General features: G+C 40.0%; 1 protein-coding gene across 2 annotated transcripts in view; it reads left to right on the forward strand.

Annotated features, from left to right (window-relative positions):
- Positions 1–21,556, forward strand: part of LOC102392665 (ATP-binding cassette sub-family C member 4) — a 428,577-nt gene that overhangs the window by 171,731 nt on the left and 235,290 nt on the right. The window contains exons 30-31 of one of the 2 annotated variants that reach the window (XM_045162432.1): positions 6,997–7,131; positions 14,760–14,944. The exons of the other annotated variant lie outside the window; for it this stretch is intronic. Of the exons in view, the coding sequence (XP_045018367.1) occupies positions 6,997–7,131; positions 14,760–14,780 (156 nt within the window). The 3' untranslated portion in view covers positions 14,781–14,944. Of the gene's footprint in view, positions 1–6,996; positions 7,132–14,759; positions 14,945–21,556 lie in introns of those variants that run through there. 2 annotated transcript variants of the gene reach the window in all.

Genomic DNA, 21,556 nt, shown 5'->3' on the forward strand with positions numbered 1-21,556 from the left:
TCTCTTAGAATGCACCCTCTCTAGACTGTTGGCTTAGTCTAAGGTGCCTGCCGTGGAAATAGTGAGATGGTGGGACCTGGGCTAGATAAGGAAGTGGAGCCAAGTGGACTGTGTAATGGATTGAACATGGGATCTGAGAGCAGAGAGAGAGATTGACGTTGGTTTCTGGGTGCAGAGGCTGAGCATCTGGGTGAATGGGGAAGATGGAGGGAGAAGGGAAAGGCAAGGGTTCTCTTTGGAGCCTGTCATCTTTGTGATGAATGACCTTGTTTCCAGGAAAGGATCTTACCCTTCACTGTGGAGCTGCTCTTCCCACTCCTGTGTTGGGAGACCTTCAGTTTAAGGTTCCCTGGTTGAGGTCATCAGTGATGTCATGGGGAGGTCCCACCAGGAGATGCAAGCTTGGCCCTGTGTTCACATCTTAGTCTGAGCTGGTTGTGGTTGCTGACTCCTCTGGTAGGAATAACAGGATTAGACCTCAGGGCACCAAGAGACAGGCATCCCCCAGCTTCAGGGTTGGGGATTGTCCTCTGTGCTCCATTCACCCCAGCTGTAAAGCTTATATGTTATTCTAGGGCTTCTAATTCGGAGAAGGCAATGGCACCCCACTCCAGTACTCTTGCCTGAAAAATCCCATGGATGGAAGAGCCTGGTGGGCTGCAGTCCATCGGGTCACTAAGAGTTGGACACAACTGAGCTACTTCACTTTCACTTTTCACTTTCATGAACTGGAGAAGGACATGGCAACCCACTCCAGTGTTCTTGCCTGGAGAATCCCAGGGACGGGGGACCCTGGTGGGCTGCCATCTATGGGGTCGCACAGAGTCGGACACGACTGAAGCGACTTAGCAGCAGCAGCAGCAGCAGAGCTTCTAATTACCAGTTGGTTTTCAATGTAGCAAAAACATCACAAGTAATGTTCTCTCTCAAGCCTTCAATTTTTGAGGCAATCTTATTTTTATTGCTTGCTTTAGAACTATAGACATACCTTGTTTTATTGTGCTTCCCAGATACTGCATTTTTTACAAACTGAGAGCTTGTCATAAACCTGCATTGAGGAAGTCTATAGGCACCATTTTTCCATCAGCATCTGCTTATTCCATGTTTCTGTGTCACCTTTTGGTAATTCTCACAATATATCAGACATTTTCACTATCAGTGCAGTTGCTTTGGTGATCTGTAACATCAATGATCTTTGATATTACTACTATGACTTACTGAAGTCTCTGATGATGGTTAATATTTTTTAGCAATGCCTCATTTTTAAGGTAAGGTCTGTACATTTTTTTTTTCAGACCTAATGCTATTGCACACATGCTTGGGTATAGTATAGTGTAAACATAATTTCTATATGCCCTAGAAAACCAGAAAATGCACGTGACTCACTTTACTAAAATATTCACTATATTCTGGTGTTCTGAAACAGAACCCACAATAGCCCTGAGGGATGCCTATACCAGTTTCTTTCTGGAAAGCAGGTGATTGTCTGTTCTGAAAGCTTTAAGGACATAAAGACAAGTCAATCTGCTGCAAAGCCTGATGCTTCACAGGGCGGGCTGCCAGCTTGGGGGAGGGGCTGGGGAAGTGACAGATGCTGACGAAGGAGGGGCATAACCAACAGCGCTGTCACCATAGAGTCCTGTCACTGCAGGTGTTAAGGTGTAATAATTACATATTGTTGCACCGATGAACACTTCTGCACAAAAGTAGGTGGATATTTTCTTTTATTCTGTTTTTTAAAATGATGAGCCTAACTCATAAAAATATATTGTTGTTACAAAAAAAAAAGCAATAAATGTGCAAGGTAGAAATAGGAAATTTTTTTTAAATCTCATAAAGGGAAGATTACAAAATATACACCACCAGAAAGTAACAGTTGTATAGTGCTATAATATTATTTGGATAAAATTAGAACTATTACTAGTTTAATAATTAGTCTTATGCAAAACAGAGTATTTCATCAGCAGAATTTTTATAGCAACAATATATTCTTAAAATCCCCATGTCATTAATTAATTTTCTTTTTTAATATAAATTTATTTATTTACAATATTGTAATTAGCCTCCAATTAAAATAATTAATTTTCTATATCACAATTTAATAGCTGCCTAAAATTTCATCTTAGAGATCAAGTATAATTAATCTGAAACTTTGACATAATATGGGCTTCCCTGATAGCTCAGACTGTTAAGAATCTGCCTGCAATGCAGGAGACCCAAGTTTGATCCCTGGGTCAGGAAGATCCCTTGCAGGTGGGAAGGGCTACCCACTCCAGTATTCTTGCCTGGAGAATTTCATGGACAGAGGAACCTAGCAGGCTACAGTCCATGGAGTCCCGAAGAGTTGGACATGACTGAGCAACTAACACTTTCAATTTAGAGATGATATATTTTTCAAATCATCACTTTTATTCAAAAATATTGAAATAATTAGATGGATATGGTTTTGCTTAGAGTAAGTGAACAAGAGAAAAGGCTTGTTGGGAAACAATTGTAATCCAGTTAATAGCTTTGTGTATGTGTTGGCTCTCTGAAATGATTTACCCTGTTTTGGTTCATTAAACCAAACCATTAATGTTTCAGACTTTTATTTTACAAATAAATTATCTTAACTTTAAGTATCTTAAAGATATCATAACAGCATCTAAGTTATGACTAAACATAAAACTCATAACAGCAACTAAGTTAATCTTCCTCATTTGCTCCGAAATAGTGGATCAAGACAGACAAATTAGAAATCCTTTTTCTCATTAGACTCACTACTGTCTCTACACTAGAGGGTTCTTCTTACAGAGTTTAGGATTAGCTGGGTGCTTGTGACCTTCTTTGTCTGCAGCCAATAGCACAGCTGTTGCCTCCAATTCCTGCCCACTGCAGTCTTCATGTCACCTGAATTCTCCCTAGAACCATGAACAAAGAAGCATGTCACAGTCTGCACTTGCATTAACAGTATTGTTGTTTGTGGTCAACATTTTCACTGTCTGTAGTTAGAGAATTCTTTGGAAATGAATGATGAAAAACCAAAACTGGGGACAGGAAATGCAGATTCCACGTCTTTTGTTTATAGTCAGTCTTATGATTTTGTTTTTTGTTTCTTCTTCAGCACAAACCTCTTCTCAGTAGAATTTTCCCCAGAGAAATCAAAACCAGAAACTGTTGTAACATTCCCACCTGGAAAGCACAAAACAGCTCATGCCTAACTAGAGTTTTACTTAAATTCTGTTTTTCACCTTCATGGAACATTTCTTTCAGAAGCCTACATGGCAGCAATTAGAATATTTCAGAAGAGAAAACTCCTTCAAACACTCCAAAAGATTTCACTCAAGTTTTCAAAGGAAAATAGCTAATATGGAGGTATAAAGCTGTTGGGTAGAAGAGATATTCTTAAGAGGGGAGTGCTTCTGTGCAAAAGCAGCAGATTTGGGAAAGTGACTGTGGAGGTGACCATGACCCAGCCTTCATCATTCCCCTGGTGAGGGACTAATTTATTATTTAAAGATCTAGGAAAGGATTTTGAATTAATACTTGCCACGTTGCCCTGTCACTGAGAAAATCGCGGGCACCCATGTCACCAGTGAGGGACCCACGATGCAAGTTTGGACAGCTGTCCCTGTGTCATCACCTGGCGACCAGAAACAGATATGACACAGACCTTCCCCTTGCAGCTCTACTTGTCGATAAGTGGGGATCTATCTCTATTGTTGTCATCATTTCTTATGGGGCTTTAACTCCATCCTCTCCTGCCCCCCACCTCTCCGTACACTCGCCCACCTCTCCTTGCATTCCTCTTTTTCACTGATGGCATCTTGCTAATGAAATGGATCAAGTTATCTTGCAGTGGGTCCATTTAATTTTTATGTCTAGACAGCTACCAGGAATATCTGCACATAAACAGGTTTCATAAAAATGTCTTCATTGAGCTTATATAACTCACTTACTTGTCCAACATAATGTGTGTTTACTTAACCTACTAGAGCTTGATAAGTACTTCAAGGTGGGGTTCCTAGAGAGGTCCTGGGGTTCAGGGATTATTATCATACCAATTTGAATGTGTGATTTATTTATAGTTTAACTTGTGTTACAGCAAGGGTGGGGATATAGTGGGAAATTATACAATGTTATTCTTATAAAGGATGTTAAAAATTCAAATTATACCTATTTTCCTGTACATAAAGAGAATTTAGATTTGCATTATGTTTATTTGTTCTGAAATATCTAGAATCTTTGATTAAGACAGTAAATGTAAAGGCTAAGTTGATAAAATTCTGTTTCTGGCCATTTTTCAGTCTATGTCCCATCTTAGCTCTTGTATCCCCTAACATGAGTCTTGCCTTTTAATTTTAATTAGATCCAGCTTATTTTTGCTTTTATTTCTTTTGCTTTGGAAGACTGATCTAAGAAAATATTGCTGCGATTTATGTCAAAGAGTTTTCTGCCTGTGTTTTCCTTTTGTTTTATAGTACCCAGTCTTATCTTAGGTCTTTAAACTATTTTGAGTTTATTTTTATGTGTGGTATGAGGGAGTATTCTCATTTCATTCATCCCCAGGTACGCAGCTTTCCCAGAACTATCTAGCAAAGAGACTGTCTTTTCTTCAATATATAGTCTTACCTAATCTTTCATAGATTAATTGAACATAGATATTTAGAGACATGTGTTTTAAAACTGCAGTTTTTCTTCTTCAACATCAGGAGGAGCAGTTATGTTCTATTATGCTATGCTTAAGTAAAATTGCACATTCATGGCATCTAAATTGGCATGCCCAATTGGCATATACAAAATTAATTATGTAGTTGAGACATTCAATTATTCTTGGACTCTTTTGAGGTAGCGCTCTTAACAATGATTCACAGAATAAACAAAAGATTAATAGGAATATGCCCTTTGTGAGACTTAAAAAATGTTTCCAACTAAATAAAAAGGATGAAGTTAGCTGCAGTACCTACATGTGGAAAAAATAACTTGTGTCTTGTTTAGAGTTCCAGCATATTCTCTTCTTTTAAAAAAAAAATAATTTTATTAATTTATTTTTGGCTGTGCTGGGTCTTCGTTGCTGTGTGGGCTTTTCTCTAGTTGCTGCAAATGTGCAGACTTCTCCTTGCAGAGGCTTCTGTTGTTGTGGAGCACAGGCTCTAGGTGCTCAGGCTTCAGTAGTTGTGACATGTGGGCTCAGTAGTTGTTGTGCATGAACTTTTTTGCTCCACAGCATGTGGGGTCTTCTCAGACTAGGGATCAAACCTATGACTCCTGCATTGGCAGGCAGATTCTTTTACACTGAGCCACCAGGTAAGCCCATACCACATATTCTCTTTAGATACATTTACTTTAAATATGACCTAAATGAATAATTAAATTCCACTTAACATCAGAACTGGAAAAGTCAATGGCACCCCACTCCAGTACTCTTGCCTGGAAGATCCTGGATGAGGAGCCAGGTAGGCTGCAGTCCATGGGGTCGTGAAGAGTTGGACACGCCTGAGTGACTTCATTTTCACTTTTCAATTTCATGGATTGGAGAAGGAAATGGCAACCCACTCCAGTGTTCTTGCCTGGAGAATCCCAGGAACAGCGGAGCCTGGTGGGCTGCCGTTTATGGGGTCGCACAGAGTTGGACAGGACTGAAGTGACTTAGCAGCAGCAGCAGTAACATCAGAACTGTTTTTGTAGTTATATTATTTGGATCAATTATTTCAGGTACTTTTTCCTCCTCCATAACCATTAACCAAGGCCACTCATAAGTAGAAAAGCAGAGTTAAGAGCCCCTTCCTTTCCCTTTCAATTTCCAATTAGCAGGTTTATTAATGAGCAATAAAAGCGGTGAAAGGCAGGCAGCTTAAGAAAAAGAGAGAAAGAAGCAAATAAAAGTAATTTGTGAAAACAGATTCAGATTGTAGGCAGTTCAGGTTGGGCTGCTCTATGTGCTGTGCAGGCTGTGATCACTTCAGTTTGGAGCTCAATTTCTTATTTGGCTTTATAGTCTTACCCAAAAAGAAAACTGGATTTCTAGAAATGCCTTCTGTGCAGAGCAGTTCTGCAAAAGCTTCTTATGCAGCAGCTCTTTTTGCCAGCCTTCCACTCTCATAATAATAAGATACAACCACAGCCAACGTCAAGATGCATCTTAACCTCTTGGACAAGGGATTCTGCCCCTCTTGTTGTTCAGTCACCCAGTCTGTCAATTTCCAACTCTTTGCAACCCCATGGACTGCAGCACTCCAGACTTCCCTGTCCTTCACTACTTACTGGAATTTGCTCAAACTCATGTCCATTGAATTGGTGATGCCATCCAACCATCTCATCCTCTGTTGTCCCCTTCTCCTCCTGCCTCAGTCTTTCCCAGCATCATTAGGGTTAGGGTTAGGGTTAGGGTTAGGGTTATGGTCTTTTGCAGTGAGTCAGCTCTTCCCATTAGGTGGCCAAAGTAATGGAGTTTCAGCCTCACATTTAGTCTGTCCAATAGGGGCTGACGTTATCCAGGACCCTAAAGAAATTCCGGAAGCATTTACTTTTTTCCCCCCAAAATATTGCTCAGATTGTCAAATCAACTTGATTATTAATTCGTTGTCAGGACATTGCCATGTGGTTTGTATGATGTCAACCTACTTTTTAGATAAATGCAGTCTGATTTGCTTGAATCAAGATATTTCCCAACTCTGTATATCTGTATAAATAGCCCTCAAAGCTCAGAGTCTGAGAGCTAAAAGCACTAACTAATGATAACAACACCAAATGCCCTGGGCAGAATATAAAATGCTACAGACTGTCCAGTTCCAGTAATCATATTCTAAAATTTTCATTTTCTTCCTTTCCTATAACCATATAATAATGAAAGGTCGGGCTGGGCCTTTGTCTCCCTAGTAAAACAGAGTAATCAAACCATTTAAATATCAGTCCTACCACCCAAATTCTCTCTGACCTGCCCCCTTTTGAAATATTGTCTGAGTTATTTTACTGGGTGATACTGTGTGCTAATGGGTTTCTTTCTGCTGTTAACAGGTTTTGGATTCAGGGACACGGAAAGAATATAATCAGCCATATAATTTGCTGCAATATAGAAACAGCCTATTTTACAAGATGGTGCAACAACTGGGCGAGGCGGAGGCTGCTGTCCTCACCAGAAGGGCAAAAGAGGTGAGCCTGCTGCAGGAAGCTGTAATTAAAATTCACCTCCAGGGTGCACTCTTCACAAGATCTCCACCAAGGGTCTGGGAACAAGCACTCTGTGCTCTTTTCAATTAGAAGCCTCCAGAGAGGAAGCTTCATGACTGGGTCTTAACACATGTGGCAGGTGGAAGGCAGGTCTGCTGAGAATCTGCAGCAGTGCTGGGGGTGGGGTGGGAACGTGTGAACACTTCTGTGTGCACACACCTGTGCCTGAGACAGAGGTTTTGGATTCAACTTTTCACATGTTTGGACTTTGAGTTGAGATTCTCATGGAGCACTGAACACCCTGATTTTGAAGACCCTTTACATTCATTCTGACTGGTGTTCAGCACATTTATGATACAAGTTCTGTTGAGGAATATCCAGGAAATTTCAGAGTTTAAGGGGAAAAATCTTGAAATATTTTGATTCTAGGAAGATCTTCCAGAGAAAGGTATAGGTCTCTTCTGTTTTGTAATCTGTAAAGAAAACTCTTACCTGAAATTATCACTTTCTCCCTAATTCTTTGTTGTTTAGAATTAGGTCCATTTGCCCCCCATGCTTCCTCTGTATTCTAGAAGATGAAATTGTCATCAGGACAAATCAAGAACTCACAACACCTTCACACTGTAGTCTGAATGGTGCCTGAGGTTTACAGAGCACTTTCTCAGAGATGAGATGTGTGAGGCACTAAGCGCTGTACATGGTGTGAGGAAGGGGCTCAGCGAGTAACATTCAGATCACGTTGTATCTTCCTAACAGAGGTGTACTGGTAACCAAGGTCTGGTTTAAGAGGCTTAGCCATTGTCATGCAGCCATCTGTAATTCTTTCTGGGACAAGGCGGGAGTGAGATTGGGGTCGATGGGAAGACAGAGGGAGGGAAGAAAGGTCTGGTGTTCTTGCCCCTTAACATGCATGGCTCAGGGTGGGATGTGGCTTCCCCATTGAAAATTTATCTCTGGGTGTTAAATTATCTTTGTATGTCCCCTTCTTCATACTTTTCTGCCTTTCCCAGATTTTCATTTATAAACAGAATAAGATTATTTGTTATTTGTGTAATATTTAAAATATCTTAAAGAAAACATGCCCCAGTATCTTAAGTACTTGTATATAAAATATTTATCTAAAATGTGGCCTGAGTTCATCACTGTCTCCTCTCAATCCTCTGTAGAAATGAGAAAATGCAGAGCAGGACCTTCCGCTGCTCATCGGGTAGACTTCCTGGGTCCCAGAGCTGGCTGAAGAGTTGGCAGAGCTAGAGTTCATGCTTAGGTTTAGGGGAAAGGAAGTCTGTATTCTTAACTTTTCATAAGTACTTACATTGTGTGCAAATGTTGAGAAGCTAAACAAGGAACTCTGGTTTTTTTTTTTTTTTTTTTTTTTTTTTTTTTTTTTATGCCTGAAATTCACAGAGTGCTTTTATCCACTAGAGTGTCTCCCAGTCAGACCATCCCTCCTGAGGCCTAGAGAGCCAGGAATCCCCCAAACTCTTTTGCTCTTTTGACCTTAGGCATTTCACATCAAAAAGAGGTGTTCCCACCTGTATGTCAAAGTCTTCATTTTAAAACTATATTATCATGACATTGAGTAATAAGAAATAGAACACATTATTAGATTAGATTGGTTCAGATAATAAGATAATAAGATTCAACCCTCTCTTTGTACAGGTGAGGAAACTAAGGTACTTTAGAAGGAACATGGCCCTATGTATATAACTGGTGTTAAGCTAGTGCAGCAGACACAGAATTATAAATTTGTTCTTTCAGTAAATATTTTAAATCAAGTGTAACATACACACTGAAGCAGACATAGGTCATAGACTTAGAAATCTTGTCATTCTAATAGAACAGAATTCATTCATCTGAAAAGAAAACCCAATATCTGGGAGAAGGTGCTTCCACATGACAGTTTGTTGAACTCGTAGCTCAGGTGAGCTTATCACTGTCTGATTGACCCTTTTGGATGATCCATGAAATAGTAGAGAAAGTCCCTTTTAGATACATAAAGCTAAAGGGGGCAGTAGTTTGCTAGGGCTGCCATACAAAGACCAAAGAGTAGGCGACTTAAACAGCAGAAACTTGTATCCTCACAGCCCTGGAGGTAAGAAGTCTGAAGTCAAGGTGTCAGCAGGGTTGATTTCCTCTGGGGTCTCGTTCCTTGTCTTATAGACACCATCTTCCCTCTGTGTCTCACATGTTCTTCCCTCTGTGTGAGCCTGTGTCCTGGTCTCTTCTTATGAAAACTCCAGTCTGTTAGATTAGGACCCACTTGCATGATTTCATTTTAACTTTATTGCCTCTTTAAAGATGCTGTCTCCAAATACAGTCAAATTCTGTGCTACTGGGGGGTTTAGGACTTCAACATGTAAAATTGGAGGTGAGAGTGTAACAGGCAGGAAGACCAGGGGTCTCCAAATGGAGGGAGTAGGTTGCAAGTGTCAGACATTTTTTATTTCTCTCTTAAGGTGCAGGAGGAAACAAACTACTAGCAATACATTTTTTCCCCTTCTCTGTACAAATTTATATCCGCAGAAAAAGAAATGCAAAAAGGTAAAATGGTTGTCTGAGGAGGCCTTACAAATAGCTGAGAAAAGAAGAGTCACTAAAGGCAAAGGAAAAAATGAAGGATACACCCATTTGAATGCAGAGTTCCAAAGAATAGCAAGGAGAGATAAGAAAGCCTTCCTCAGTGATCAGCACAAAGAAATAGAGGAAAACAGAGGAAAATAATAGAATAGGAAAGACTAGAGATCTCTTTAAGAAAATTAGAGATACCAAGGGAACATTTCATGCAAATATGGGCTCAATAAAGGACAGAAATGGTATGGATCTAACAGAAGCAGAGATATTAAGAAGAGGTGGCAAGAATACACAGAAGAACTATACAAAAAAGATATTCAACACCAAGATAATCACGATGGTGTGATCACTCACCTAGATCCAGATATCCTGGAATGTAAAGTCAAGTGGACCTTAGGAAGCATCACTACAAACAAAGCTAGTGGAGGTGATAGAATTCCAGTTGAGTGAATTCAAATCCTAAAAGATGATGCTCTGAAAGTGCTGCACTCAATATGCCAGCAAATTTGGAAAACTCAGCAGTGGCCACAGGACTGGTTAAAGTCAGTTTTCATTCCAATCTCAAAGAAAGGCAATGCCAAAGAATCCTCTAACTACCGCACAATAGCACTCATCTCACAGGCTAGCAAAGTAATGCTCAAAATTCTCCAAGCCGGGCTTCAACAGTATGTGAACTGTGAACTCCCAGATGTTTAAGCAGATGGATTTAGAAAAGGCATAGGAACCAGAGGTAAAATTGCCAACATCCGCTGGATCATCAAAAAAGCAAGAGAGTTCCAGGAAAACATCTACTTCTGCTTTATTGACTATGCCAAAGCCTTTGACTCTGTGGATGACAACAAACTGTGGAAAATCCTTCAAGTGATGGGAATACCAGACCACCTTATCTGCCTCCTGAGAAATCTATATGCAGGTCAGGAAGCAGCAGTAAAAACTGGACATGAAAGAACAGGCTGGTTCCAAATCGGGAAAGGAGTACATCAAAGCTGTATATTGCCACCCTACTTATTTAACTTATATGCAGAGTATGTCATGAGAAACTCTGGGCTGGATGAAGCACAAGCTGGGATCAAGATTGCTGGGAGAAACATCAATAACTTCAGATATGCAGATGACACTACCCTTATGGCAGAAAGTGAAGAACTAAAGAGCCTCTTGATGAAAGTGAAAGAGGAGAGGTAAAAAGTTGGCTTAAAGCTCAACATTCAGAAAATTAAGATCATGGCATTTGGTCCCATCACTTCATGGCAAATAGATGGGGAAACAGTGGAAACAATGATAGGCTTTATTTTTGGGGGCTCCAAAATCACTGTAGATGGTGACTGCAGCCATGAAATTAGAAGATACTTGCTCCTTGGAAGAAAAGTTATGCCCAACCTAGACAGCATATTAAAAAGCAAAAACATTGCTTTGACAACAAAGGTCCATCTAGCCAAAGCTATGGTTTTTCCAGTAATCATTTATGGATGTGAGAGATGGACAGTAAATAAAGCTGAGCACTGAAGAATTTATGCTTTTGAACTGTGGTGTTGAAGAAGACTCTTGAGAGTCCCTTGGACAACAAGGAGATCAAATCAGTCAATCCTAAAGGAAATCAGTCCTGAATATTCATTGGAAGGACTGATGCTGAAGGTGAAACTCCGATATTTTGGCCTCCTGATGCGAAGAACTGACCTATTTGAAAAGGCCTTGATGCTGGGAATTATTGAAAGCAGGAGGAGAAGGGGATGGCAGAGGATAAGATGGTTGGATGGCATCAGTGACTCAATGGGCATGAGTTTGAGTAAGCTCTGGGAGTTGGTGGTGGACAGGGAACCCTGGCATACTGCAGTCCATGGGGACATAAAGAGTAGGATAGGACTGAGCGACTGAACTGAGATAATACAGATTTAAAAAGAGGTTTCTTTTAAAATTCTGTGTTGCCATAAGGATACCTGGTTCCACCTGAACTTAACTTTCTCAAACCTTGAGCTAAGCAAAGCATTTTTCTTATGGAAATGTTTGTTTTAAACTATGCAAATGAACTATGTATTTACCCTAGACTCTGTTTTCAAGTGGGTTCCCCCTAAGACTCAGAATTGACATGACAAACCAGTATGTTTTACTCATGCAAATGTTCTCATAAGCTATGTCAATGAGACTGTATTTGCTTACAAACCTGCCTTTCTTGAAGATTCATGTCAATCATTTTATGGCCAGGGACAACTCACCTTGTGCCAATGTTATCTCAAAATGCACGTTGTTTGTGATGGGCCTGGTGCCAGTCTCTGAGTTCTGAGACATTTCCTTTCTCTAATTAGCAGACTGCTAGTAGCTGTATGGATCTTCCCTGTAGCTCAGACGGTAAAGAATCTGCCTGCAATGCAGAAGACCTGGGTTAGATCCCTGGGTTGGAAAGATCCTCTGGAAAAGGGAATAGCAATCCACTCCAGTATTCTTGCCTGGAGAATCCCATGGACAGAGGAGCCTGGCAAGCCACAGTCCATGTGGTCGCAAAGAGTCGTACACAACTGACCGACTAACACTGCTACTACTAGTAGCTATATAACATCCGCCTAAAGACTAGCAGGGGGCACTCTTTCTGCCCCCTTCTGATGTCTATGTCAGAAGCTTTCTCTATCTCTTTTATACTTTAATAAAAATTTTTACACAAAAGCTCTGAATGATTAAGCCTCATCACTAGCCCCAGATTGAATTTGTCTCCTCTGGATGCCTAGAATCGCAGTGTCTTTTCGTGATTCCCCAACAGCCTTTCAGAAGGGACACAGTTCAGCTCCAAGAATAAATACCTATCATCCATTCTGTTCTATGATGAAGCAGATCTGGCTGAAGTTTTTTGAAGTCTCTTTGTTCCCAGGGGTATAACAGAGGTGTCATTTTGTCTATTCATGACATCACCTAATACAGCCCAGAAGTTATAAAATTCTCATATCCTAGCTCCAGGAACCTGGACCCATTTGAATAGATGGAAGAAGCACTTAGCATCCATGTAGCCTTGTGTCCCCCAGGTCTCTGAGCCTCAGGTTCTCACCGGTGTGTAGAGCAAGATTACAGCCTTGCTGGCTTCTTCACACTTATCACAGGGATCAGATGAGAGATCACATGCTTAAGTGCTTGAAGAATATAGAGCGTTTTACGGTATAAAAGTGGGATCATTTTGTAAAGGGCTATGGGTAGAAACCTTGCCTCCCAATAATAAAACAAATAAACCCATAGTTCTTCTAGGTTGCTTTAGAGTCACTAAATCAGGGGTCCCCAACTGCTGAAGATCCTTTGCAGTATTCAGTTCAGGTATTTCAGACCATGAAGCAAAGTCCTTTTCAGTTAAAAGTTGCTAAAAATAATATTTCTTTATAAAAAAAATTATATTGAGAGGGTTATGGAGAAAGGAACCAGATGATTTTGGAAAGAATATTAAGCAGTAGAAAATGAAATTAATTTTCCTTTGTTCCTTTAACTGTTTTTCGTTTCACCAAAAGAGTACATAAATCTATAATCACAAAATGTGTCTAGCTTAATAAAATGGAGGAGGGTGATGATATGCAATTAACCAACTGCCCCCCACCCCCACCCAACTCCCACCAAAGGCTTTATTTTTAAATTCCATTACAATGGAAATAGCCTCAGATTTGAGCCAGTGGGCCCAAGCATTCTTGGAGGGTTTATTTTTCTCCTTAAGTGACATTTAAATATATAGCATTTCATATGCAGAGCAGGTTATGTTAGCAACAAGAGAGTAAGAAAGTGCACTTACTATGAAGGTAGGTGTCCTAGTGCTTTTTTGTTTCGTGTGTGAAGTCCATTCTCTCTCATGATAACTTTGTTTACAGCACCCACAATGCACTTGCAGTCAGGTTTTATAAAGGAGATCTGGGATCATATGAGTTGGACACGACTGAGCTACTGAACTGAACTGAACTGAAGCAACCCAGTTTGTGAAACCAGTCAGCCTCTGATAGACAATACATTTTCTGTTTCAAAGACTCAAATGAAACTTTCACATTCTTCTTTGAGGATAAAGAGTTACACTTGAAGTAGTTTATTTGCCCAAACATGTTTAGAGATAAGACTTCACAAGCCCTGACATTATTTTATTTTGTTATGTGCATCTGTAAAGAACCGAGATACAATACAGCTACTAAAAACTGATGATTGTGGAACTTAACAGGACTTCCTTTCCTTTGTGTTCTGAGTATACACTGAGAAGACCTGTATCTCTTCCAGTTCAGCTAGAATTTGGTAGAATTCAAGAGCTCAAAGGTCTGGCAGAGATCTGTCCTATTATTGGGTATCATCTTACATTTGAGAGAAGTCTCTTGGTTGAGTCATTGTTAGCATTTTTGATTCTCTTTTCATTCTTGGGACCCACTATCCACAGATCACATTTCTTTAGGCCCTGTAACTGCTTTGCTGCACAAATTAAACACCAGGATATTTCATACATGTATGCCAGTGTTTCAGTGCCTGTCAATCAGAGTTTATAAAATATAAAGATAACAAATCTAATACAGTTATGTAAAGTTTAAAAATAAAATAAAATTTAAAAAAAAAATAAATAAATAAAAAAAAATAAATAAATAAATAAATACCTAAAAACACTAAAAAAAAAAAAAAATATATAAAGATAACAGCCTGATACTAACATCCAAATCTGTTGTGCTCCTTTTATGTGTGAAAATGACAAACCCTGTTCAGACGCTAGATTTCCTATCCTTTTTGTTACCCTGTTTTTAATTTATTTCAGGGAATAAAATGATTTTGCTTATCAATTTATTGTAGTGATAAAGCATATCTGTGAATCAGAATGATCAGCAGTCTAGGAGATCTACAGGTTATCTGGCATTATGTCCAGACCCACTGGGGGTTTTAATGGGGCTGCTTCCTCCATAGAATAAATACAGCCCTGGTTTTCTAAAACTGTGTCTCCAATAGTAATATGATTGCTTCACATGAAGAAGGAAACCTAGAAATGTGTTGCCTTAGGAGGAGGACTTTAAAACTTTTAAACATGTTGTTTTTGTCTTTTTCTCCCTCAGGTGTACTTCAAAAGGAGATAGCAAAGTATTACTCACAGTGACCATGTGGTTATGAATGTTTCCAGTGGACAGCCCTCAGCCTTCACAATTTTTGAGTCAACACTGTGATTCTACCATGAGTTCATGTCTATTCCAAAGGCTTTTTTCCAATAGGTTTTGCACTGCATAAACTATATTCTACTTGTTTTAACCAGCAACAAATATTTACACATTACAAAATGTGAGTTCTCCAACTTCACTCAATGATTTCAAGCTCTTGAAAAATGATTTATTATATTTACTTAAATGTTATATTACTTTCTTTCTTATCCAAATCAGAGGTGCAGGCCACCAATAATAGCCATCTCCCAGGTTTTGTGTCTTGAAAGACTCCAGAGCCAAACTCATTTTCTAAGATTTGAGACAAAGTTGTCATAGGTGGTTTTTTTCTTACCTGTTTCCAGAATTACATATTACTTTCCAGTTATATCAGGGATTCTGTTTACTTGAAGACCACGTGAAGTTGCTGTTTTGTGTCACCACTTCCTTTAACGTGACTAGGATCCATTTTTCCACCAAAAGCCCTCTGGTTAAAAGATGGGAGAATGGCATTGAAACATGTATAATATTATGTATGAAACGAGTCGCCAGTCCAGGTTCGATGCACGATACTGGATGCTTGGGGCTGGTGCTCTGGGACTACCCAGAGGGAGGGTATGGGGAGGGAGGAGGGAGGAGGGTTCAGGATGGGGAACACAGGTATACCTGTGGCAGATTCATTTCAATATTTGGCAAAACTAATACAATATTGTAAAGTTTAAAAATAAAATAAAATTAAAAATATTTTCCCAGTTAAAAAAATAAATAAATAAAATAAAATAAATTAATTTAAAATAATAATAATAAAATACTATAGAGAAAACTGATAGGAAAACGTACAATATACTATAGTTAAGTGAAAGAAAGTGAAAGTGAAAGTGAAGTCTCCTGTCTGACTCTTTGCTACCCCGTGGACTGTAGCCCACCAGGCTCATCTGTCCATGGGATTCTCCAGGCAAGAATACTGGAGTGGGTTGCCATGCCCTCCTCCAGGGAATATTCCTGGTCCAGGGATTGAACCCAGGTCTCCTGCATTGCAGGCAGACGCTTTACCCTCTGAGCCACCAGGGAAGCCCTGGTTTAAGCCTAGTTTAAGTAACAACAACAACAAAAATAGATATACGGTTAAATACTGAAGGACAATATTATATATTCTAAAAGAGAAGGAAGAGAAAATATGCTTTCTCAAAATAGGAGCCCTTCTAAGGGATTTGCTCATGAAGGACAGACATGTGCTATACTGTCTTCTAGATAGAGGATTTTAGTTTTTTTTTTTTTACATTACAAATGATTATAATGTATATATAACATAAAATTTACCATATAACCATTTTTAGTCACATAATCCAGTGGCATTAATCACATTCACAGTGTTGTGTAGCCACATTGTCTGGGTAACTTTTGGTAATTATGTTTTTTCCTCTTCAGTGTGTTATTTCACAGAGTCTTTTTGATAAGTTATTTTCTGTGAGTTTTTCTTGATTGGCATAAATTTATTTACAATATCTTATATGTTTAATATCTGTAGCACCTCTAACTGTGTTCTTTTGGCTTTCTAGTTTTCTTTTAGCCTTCTTTTTTATAAATAATCTTGCATAACTTTTTCCTGTTTTCAAAGAATTAACTTTCTGCTTGATTGATGCTCTCTTTTTTCCCCCATTCATCCTATCATTCTTTCCTTCAACTTTTCCTTAACTTTGAGGTTTTTCCTCTAAATTCTTAAATTGAAAAGAGATTATTAGCATCATTATTTTTCTAATATAAATATATAAAGCTGACTTTTTCCCTAAGATCCACTTAGCTGCAACCTGCAAGTTTTGGTACTCAACACCATCAATAGCCATAGTATTATGTATTTTCTAATTCCTAATTTAATTCATTAACTATATCTTTTACCCATGATTTATTCATGAGTATAATGTTCTCTAAATTTCAATTTTTTTTTAATTTTATTTTATTTAACTTTACAATATTGTATTGGTTTTGCCATATATCAAAATGAATCTGCCACAGGTATACATGTGTTCCCCATCCTGAAGCCTCCTCCGAAACTGGAGCCTATTATACAGAGTGAAGTAAGCCAGAAAGAAAAACACCAATACAGTATACTAATGCATATATATGGAATTTAGAAAGATGGTAACAATAAATTTCAGATTTGAATGGATGTTTTTTATTAGATTTAGCCATGTGGAACTGCTAACATTCAGTCTTTTTTATAAGTGATAAAGTGGCAGTTTCATATGTTTCAACATATAGTTTTCTTTTGTTATTAACATATAACTTAATTTCATTTGGTCAGACATTAGATTGTGAATTTTAAACCATAGGTAACCACATTCACACAAAAGGTTCTTGTTTCTACCATTTTGTGTTTTATTGGGGGGGATTTAAACTGTTATACATACATGTGTAACCAGTAATTTTCAATAAAAATCCTCCCCAATACTGGAATATTTTCTGATACGTGTTGTAGGCTGGTTCTCTGGGATGCAGACTTGGATGGAGTTTAGTGCTGGGATGTGTATCAGGGGTGCCCTTGGGGTCAACACTGTGGAATCAGGAGGGAATAAACAGGGTAAGGCAGAGGGAAGGATCAAGCTGGATCACTGGCCAGATGACCTGAGCTGACCCCATGGGGGTCTGGAATGAAGATGGCCCCTCAGGGTTGTCCTGACACATCCAATGACCAGGCCTTTATACCTCCACCCGGATGGATCTTTGCACGTAGGCTGCCCCCAGAGGGGCTGGTGGTTTAAGGTTGCCCACTGGCAGCACTTCCAGCTGCTGGACAATGAGTCCCTGAAGGGAGGTCAGGACAGCACATCTCCATGTCCCCCCAGGCATGTATCACAGCTCCAGAGGTAGGTAATGAGGGTGTACTGTGGGGGAGACCCTTGATGCCTGATGTTTAAGTCAAAATGATGACTCAGTGTGTCTCCTGAATACCCTCTGGTCTAAAAAATAGAGGAGAAGGTCCATGTAGGGGAGATATCCTCATTCTCCAGGGTCAGCCCAGTTGTCACCTCTTCTAGGAAGTCACATTAACATCAGTCACCATCCTAGGTAACTCGGATTTGTGTGTAACCCTGAGCACTGCTCATGTTAAACGAACCATACTAGGTTAGTGTCCTGTGTCACCATCTTGAGAGACCTTATTTTTAAACAAGGGGACTGTTCTTTCTGTTGTGCATGTAGCCTGCCCTGAGTGTGAGTGTTCACATGTGGTCTTTTTCTCACTTAGTGAACTGTGAACTGTGCCCTGTTCACTGATTATGGCTTCCAGCAGAGTGTCTGTGCACAGAGGGTGCTCAGTAAATCTTTGTGGAATGAACCAAATGATGACTGAGAGCAAGCTTTCCTTCTCAACTTTATAAGTTTGAGATATTAAGAGGTAGCCTGGGATAACAGAAAGCCCTGGTTTTGGAGTCAGTCACACTGATCTGTCCTTTACTACTCAGTAGCAGTGTGGGTATGGGAAAGCAGTAACCAGCCAAGGTGCCAGGACATTAGAATGGCACCATCCTTGACAAAATAGGCTCTGGACAGCCTACAGCCACCCAGTCTTAGTTACATGCTCGGGTAAGCACCTCAACCTCTGAATCTCAGCTTCTTTGTCTGGAAAATGAATAGTTCCTGCTCTTGTACCATTGCTTCTGTTGGGATGATGGATGGACCAAGAGCATCCAAAGACACAGGGTGGAATCATTGACCTTGGAGATTCTTATCACCAGGAGAGAACAGGATGGGTGTTGATGAAGGAGGTTTGTGGAATGTAGAAGGTGTTCTTGAGGAGGTCCTCATCTGATGGCCTAAACCAAACTGTTGGAAACACATGTATACCTGTGGCGGATTCATGTTGATATATGGCAAAACCAATACAATATTGTAAAGTTAAAAAATAAAATAGAATTAAAAAAAAAATGACACAAACACAAGGGGAGGAGCACAAACTGGAGTCAGGGACAAATACTGGCTCCTCTGGGCACTGACTGGGTTTGGATTCAAGTTCTGCTACCTGGTGAGTGTGGGCTGTTAAGGTTGGGAAGCCCACTGTGCTTCAGGGTCTTTGTCGGAAAGGTGAGGTGGGGATAGCCTTCTTGATTCTCAGAAGGCTGCTGCAAAGATTAACTATGACAGTGATACTCACAGTGAGGACTGTGCACTACTACCAGTCCATGACCTGTTTGTAGCCTGGTTAGAAGTAAGTACGGGAATTTCAAGAAACCTAGAAACTCAAAACCCTCTGTATTGCTGTGACATCCACCCTCAGGACGGGTGGGATTCTGAACACTCTGGGGACCAGTGTGAGGGTTGCACTATGGAGGTGGGGGAGGGGCACGTGGCTGAACTGCACACTAGCCATGCACAGTGGATCATTGATTAGGTTGCAATGGGCCAAAAATATAAAATTAGATAAAACTGATATTTAATCTCAGACAGGTAAGAAACAATGCTGGATATGTTCAACACTTTTGAACAATGCTGTATATGTGATTAGCTGTCAATCAGTACTATCCTCTCTAGCACTATCCTCTATTAATTGTTACCATCATATTTAACTTAAAATTAGAGCACACAGGCTTTCAAAAGGCCCTACTATACATTTTCAATATTTTCAGTTCAGTTCAGTTGAGTCGTGTCCAATTCTTTCTGATCCCATGATCCGCAGCACACCAGGCCTCCCAGTCCACACCAACTCCCAGAGTTTACTCAAACCCATGTCCATTAAGTGGGTGATGCCATCCAACCATCTCATCCTCTGTCGTCCCCTTATCCTCCTGCCCTCGATCTTTCCCAGCATCAGGGTCTTTTCAAATGAGTCGTCTCTTCGCATCAGGTGGCCAAAGTATTGGAGTTTCAGCATCAACATCAGTCCTTCCAATGAACACCCGGGACTAATCTCCTTTAGGATGGACTGGTTGGATCTTGTGGCAGTCCAAGGGACTCTCAAGAGTCTTCTCCAACACCACAGTTTAAAAGCATCAATTCTTCGGTGCTCAGCTTTCTTTACAGTCCAACTATCACATCCATAGGTCTTCCCTGGTGGCTCAGAGGTTAAAGTGTCTGCCTGCAATGCGGGAGGCCAGAGTTCGATCCCTGGGTCAGGAAGATCTCCTGGAGAAGGAAATGGCAACCCACTCCAGTATTCTTGCCTGGAGAATCCCATGGACGAGGAGCCTGGTGGTCTACAGTCCATGGGGTCACAAAGAGTCAGACACGACTGAGCGATTTCACTTTCATCACATCCATATATGACTACTGGAAAAACCATAGCTTTGACTAGATGGACCTTTGTTGACAAAGTAATGTCTCTGCTTTTTAATATGCTGTCTAGGTTGGTCATAACTTTTCTTCAAAGGAGTAAGCATCTTTTAATTTCATGGCTGCAATCATAATCTACAGTGATTTTGGAGCCCCCCCAAAATAAAGTCAGCCACTGTTTCCACTGTTTGCCCATCTATTTGCCATGAAGTGATGGGACCAGATGCAATGATCTTAGTTTGCTGAATGTTGAGCTTTAAGCCAACTTTTTCACCCTCCTCTTTCACTTTCATCAAGAGGCTCTTTAGCTCTTCTTCACTTTCTGCCATAAGGGTGGTGTCATCTGCATATCTGAAGTTATTGATATTTCTCCCGGCAATCTTGATTCCAGTTTGTGCTTCCTCCAGCCCAGCATTTCTCATGATGTACTCTGTATATAAGTTAAATAAGTAGGGTGACAATATACAGCCTTGATGTACTCCTTTTCCTTTTTGGAACCAGTCTGTTGTTCCATGTCCAAGTCTAACTGTTGCTTCCTGACCTGCATACAGGTTTCTCAAGAGGCAGGTCAGGTGGTCTGGTATTCCCGTCTCTTACAGAATTTTCCACAGTTTATTGTGATCCACACAGTCAAAGGCTTTGGCATAGTCAATAAAGCAGAAATCGATGTTTCTCTGGAACTCTCTTGCTTTTTCCATGATCCAGCGGATGTTGGCAATTTGATCTCTGGTTCCTCTGCCTTTTCTAAAACCAGCTTGAACATCAGGAAGTCCACGGTTCACATATTGCTGAAGCCTGGCTTGGAGAATTTTGAGCATTACTTTACTAGTGTGTGAGATGAGTGCAATTGTGCGGTAGTTTGAGCATTCTTTGGCATTGCCTTTCTCTGGGATTGGAATGAAAACTGACCTTTTTCCAGTCCTGTGGCCACTGCTGAGTTTTCCAAATTTGCTGACATGTTGAATGCAGCACTTTTACAGCGTCATCTTTAGGATTTGAAATAGCTCAGCTGGAATTCCATCATCACTAGATTTGTCCGTAGTGATGCTTCCTAAGGCCCACTTGACTTCACATTCCAGGATGTCTGGCTCTAGGCGAGTGTGAGTGATCACACCATCGTGATTATCTGGATCGTAAAGATCTTTTTTGTACAGTTCTTCTGTGTATTCTTGCCACCTCTTTTTAATATCTTCTGTTTTTTTTAGGTCCATACCACTTCTGTCCTTTATTGAGCCCATCTTTGTATGAAAGATACCCTTGGTATCTCTAATTTTATTGAAGAGATCTCTAGTTTTTCCCAGTCTATTGTTTTCCTTTATTTCTTTGCATTGATCACTGAGGAAGGCTTTCTTATCTCTCCTTGCTTTTCTTTGGAATACTGAATTCAAATGGGTATAACTTTCCTTTTCTCTTTTGCTTTTAACTTCACTTCTTTTCACAGCTATTTGTAAGGC

This window comes from Bubalus bubalis, chromosome 13 (assembly GCF_019923935.1).
Source record: "Bubalus bubalis isolate 160015118507 breed Murrah chromosome 13, NDDB_SH_1, whole genome shotgun sequence".
Classification (NCBI taxonomy): Eukaryota; Metazoa; Chordata; class Mammalia; order Artiodactyla; family Bovidae; genus Bubalus; species Bubalus bubalis.